Source organism: Nycticebus coucang, chromosome 14 (genome assembly GCF_027406575.1).
Source record: "Nycticebus coucang isolate mNycCou1 chromosome 14, mNycCou1.pri, whole genome shotgun sequence".
Taxonomy (NCBI): domain Eukaryota; kingdom Metazoa; phylum Chordata; class Mammalia; order Primates; family Lorisidae; genus Nycticebus; species Nycticebus coucang.
Genome location: NC_069793.1, coordinates 60,396,162 through 60,401,145, shown reverse-complemented (window position 1 = coordinate 60,401,145; position 4,984 = coordinate 60,396,162). Strand labels below are relative to the sequence as shown.

General features: G+C 37.0%; 1 protein-coding gene across 1 annotated transcript; it reads left to right on the top strand.

Annotated features, from left to right (window-relative positions):
- The first annotated feature begins 943 nt into the window (after positions 1 to 943).
- On the top strand, positions 944 to 1,885 carry LOC128565743 (olfactory receptor 52E5). Its single transcript, XM_053562454.1, has one exon. It carries the CDS (start codon positions 944 to 946, stop codon positions 1,883 to 1,885), a length of 942 nt encoding a protein of 313 aa, XP_053418429.1.
- Positions 1,886 to 4,984: the final 3,099 nt, after the last annotated feature.

Sequence of the window (4,984 nt, the reverse complement as noted above, 5' to 3'; positions counted from 1 at the left end):
CTGCTGCCAACCTAAACATAAATTGTCCATCCAGAACACTAGCTACAGCATTAATACAAACTAGACTGCTCCCAAGTGAGGGCAAGTATCGAATCTCAGTATTTTAAAAAATGATAGAGAAATGGGCACTACCATTTCCCAGGTGGTATGGAAGGACTGTCCATTTGTATAATGCAGCATGAAGAAGGTAAGAAAGAACATAATGGATCACAGAAGGCTATGCAAATATCTGGGAGCATCTAGTGTTTTCTGTTCAGGAAAGAGAACATAATATAACACAGTGAGTAACCAGACTTTGCAATGCTAGGAAGGAGCATTATTTCCCTGAAATTACATAATAGTCTTCCAGTGTGTCTTATTTCTTAATTTTATTCCTCAGCTCAGATCCAGACACTTGCTACCCAGTCTTCCACCTTTACTGTGTTCCCTCCAACATAGCATCTGTTTAATTTTTCAGATCTACTTTGTAAAAGAGTATCTAATCCTCAACCACTTGACTGGCTGTCATTATCTCTACTTAATTCTCAGACCAGTGATTGTTTACACACACATGAATACACACACACACACTGTATTTTGGTTATTCGTTACATTCTTATTAGCAAGTAAAATTATCAATAAATGTATGTTAATTTAATACCATATGCAGGTTCTTCCTTGGGCTCTGAAGGGACAAATGACATGGAAAGTGCATTATTGTTGTATTTGGAGATTTTTCTGCATGGTTTTCTATGTAATTGAAGCATATATTTCAAAGTGAGAGTATCTTTTTAATTATGCCTCATATTCCCTCTCTAGGTCTTCTCTGCTGTATTATGGAATTAAAGAATGGATTTTCTATTTCTTCCAGAAATAGGCAACATACTATGAAAGAAATTAGGGTTTCTCACTGGAAGCAAGAAAACTCCTGCAAGAAATGCATCAGTGATGAACGCTCATCAATATGTTTCATACCAACAGCACACAGTTCCACCCTTCTTCCTTCCTTCTAGTAGGGATCCCAGGTCTGGAAGATGTGCACATCTGGATTGGCTTCCCCTTCTTTTTGGTGTATCTAATAGCCCTTCTAGGGAACATCGCTATCCTGTTTGTGATCCAGACTGAACACAGCCTCCACCAACCCATGTTTTATTTCTTGGCCATGTTGGCCTGCACCGATCTGGGCTTGTCCACAGCCACCATACCCAAAATGCTAGGCATTTTCTGGTTTAATCTTGGAGAGATTGTTTTTGGTGCCTGCATCACACAGATGTACACCATTCATATATGCACCGGCCTGGAGTCTGTGGTGCTGACAGTCATGGCCATAGATCGCTATATTGCCATCTGCAACCCTCTGAGATATAGCATGATCCTGACCAACAAGGTAATAGCCATTCTGGGCATAGTCATCATAGTCAGGACTTTGGTGTTTGTGACTCCATTTATATTTCTTATCCTGAGATTGCCTTTCTGTGGTGTCCGGATCATCCCCCACACCTACTGTGAACATATGGGCTTGGCAAAGTTAGCTTGTGCCAATATTAGAATCAATGTTATATATGGCTTGATTGCTTTCTCAGTGGGATACATTGACCTTTCTGTGATTGGATTTTCTTATGTCCAAATCCTTAGAGCTGTCTTCCATCTTCCATGCTGGGAGGCCCGGTTCAAGGCACTCAGCACATGTGGCTCCCATGTCTGTGTCATGCTGGCCTTCTACCTGCCAGCCCTCTTTTCCTTCATGACACACCGCTTTGGCCACAACATCCCTCATTACATCCACATACTTCTGGCCAATCTCTATGTTGTTGTTCCCCCTGCCCTTAATCCTGTTATCTATGGGGTCAGGACAAAACAGATAAGAGAGCGTGTACTTAGGATGCTTAACCATAAAAGCTTTTGACATTTAGCCCCCATTGTGAATCTTTCACAGTAGTTCAATAAGACAATAATGAGATCAGAACAGAAGTAAACACTGGAAACATTTTTGTTCAACTCCTCTGGCATTCCCACACAAGCAAGTCATCTTATATTTCCTTCCATTTCTTTTAATTTCAGTACATGCTGGAAGGCATAGCTCAAAAATTCCAAAACAATCACTCTATTCTGACTTATTAAAAGTGCAAAAAATACTCACATTTAACCCCATTAATACTTCAAAGTTCCTAAAGACATAAAAAGGTTTTGCAAGAAGTGGTTGCCACAATATCATTACCTTAAAATATCCCTTCGACATGTATATTCTCTATATTACATCATGTCAGAAACCAAAGTTCATAACTAAAATCAGAATGTAGGATTTCATGAAAACCAGGCGGTATACCATGGCAAAAGATATTAATGTGGAGTCATATGATCTAGAATAAATTCAGGCTATGGCCTTATTGAGAACTGAAGACAGAGGGGCTAAGGAACATTCCCAAGGACTTGGCTTTGTGTTTGGCCATCAGGCACCAGCAGGCATGCTCTCTGTCACTGCGTTGTGCTGACTTTCTGCATAGTCTCATCTAAATAAAAGGATTATTCCCATACTTTATAAAGAAAAAGAAAAAGAAAGAAAGGATGATTGGTGGAAGAGGGAAGGCAATGGGCACGATCTAATCTAATGTGCACAACGTTAGGGTGTTCAGCACACCCTCTGGGTGAAGGGATTAACTATGACTTGAACTTTATGTTAGAATTGAAAACAATGTAACCTAAATATTTGTACCTTCATTAATTTAAATTTTTTAAAAAAGAAAACACTTAGGCAAGGGAAAGCAGAACACTATTGCTTTATAACCAGGGAAATGCACAGGCTCAGAAAAGCCCTGATCAAACCTTGAGTTTTAGCTATAGGCTAATTTTGATCCTGAGAACAGAGATAATTAAAAATATAAAAAGCCAAACTAGGCCCAGAAGGAAAATATGATTTTCAGAATTACCAAATTATAAGATTCACATGTTTAGTTTTCAACAACAAAAAAATCACAAAGGGTGGCTCCTATGGCTCAAAGGAGTGGGGTGCCAGTCCCATGTGCCCGAGGTGGCGGGTTCAAACCTGGCCCTGGCCAGAAACTGCAAACAAACAAACAAACAAAAATTTGCAAGCCATAAAAAGAAACAGGAAAATATGGCCCATTCAGAAGAACCAAGTAAATCAACTGAAACTGCTACCTGAAGAAGCCCAATGTCTTCTTGATAGACAAAGACTTCAAAACAACTGTTTTGACGTTGTTCAAAGAGTTAAAGGAAGTCAAGGAAGAAATGTATGAATACAATTAGAATATTATTAAAGAGAGAAATTATAAAAAGAAATCAAAGTGAAATTCTGGAGCTGAAAAGTATAGTAACTGAAATGAAAATTTTACTAGAGGAGATCACATACAGATTTGATTAAGCAAAAGAAAAAAACCAGTAAACTTGAAGGTATTTATTTTTAAAATAGCTTTCTAACCCTGTCTCCCTTTTTTCTTACTTCCTTAGTTTAGGATTTCCTGATCTTAGGCAGCCTCCAAATTGTTCTCTCTCCTATTTTGCCTGCTCTATTCTTAACAGAGTGACCTTTTCAAAAGCCCAAATCTGACATAGTCATTGTCCTTAAAACCACACCTTTGTCTATAGCAGTGGTTCTCAACCTTACTAATGCTGCCGCCCTTTAATACAGTTCCTGTGGGTTGTGACCCACAGGTTGAGAACTGCAGGTTTATAGAGTGAACCTCAGTTTTCTTTTTAGCATTCAAGCATATTTCTATTCTTCCTGTAGGATACCACATTGTTTTATCTCACACCAGCTCTATATTCTTCTCATACGCTTTAACTATATGTTCTAAGATACAAGGCAAACAGAGAAAAGTTGAACTTATTTGGAAACCAAAATTATTTTTCTGTGAATGTGATAAAATATAGAATGCATGGCATGGGTAGGCATTGAAATAGACTATATAAAGTCTATTTTAAAAACAGATTGATAGAACAGCGTGTATATCATCACTAATGCAGTGGTCAACATTAGCATTATTATATTAGTTAGATACATGATATCTACATCAGGTACAACGTAATTATACCTACTATAAGGGAAGGTAAAGTATAATATATCATCATATATGATGTATACTAGTCCAAAATGTTTGACTTGAATCCATTGAGCCTTCAGATATAATTTCCAGTTGTCAAGAAATACAAGGCTTGCTGTAACAACTTCAATGATTACTTGAAAAACAATCATTTAAATTCAGAAATTTTGCACTTCAAGTGGATTGATTTATGCAATGAGCTTGTATCTTTTAATTTGTTTCTTAGTTATCTTTTTTCAAGTTTAAAATTTCAGAATACTAAGAGGTACACAGGTTTTGTCTGTGTATTTTGTTTTTTGTAGAAATTGAGTCGAGGTTATAAACATGTCACCCCATGCAGACAGTGTGCACTGTACCCTATAAGTTTGATTTACCCACCTCTTCCTCCCCCACTCCCAGCTTCATTGAAATTTGCTTCTATATGTGCATTTAAGTGTTGATTGATCAGTTCCAACTTGGTATTGAGTACATGTGTTTGTTTCTCCATTGTTTTGAAGTTTCACTGAGAAAAATGGTCTCTAGTTCCATCCAGGGTGTCACAAAAAACATTAGATTGTTATTTTTCTTTATGGCTGAGTAATACTCCATACCATGCATATACCACATTTTATTAATCCATGCATGTTTTGGTGGCCACTTGTGTTTTTTTTTTTTTTCCCACATCTTTGCAATTGTAAATTGTGTTGCTATAAATATTCATATGCAGGTGTCTTTTCTATAAAATGACCTGTTATGCTTTGGTTATATATCCAGAAGTGGGATTTCTGGGTCAAATGGTAGGTCTACTTTAAGTTCTTTGAGTTCTTTTTAATTAAAAAATTAAAAATTAAAAAGTTAAAAAATTAGAATCCTTATAATTTTCCATAGACGTTGTACTTATTTGCAGTCCCACAACAATGTATAAGAGTTCCTTTCTCTCTGTGTCCATACCAGCATCTGTTGTT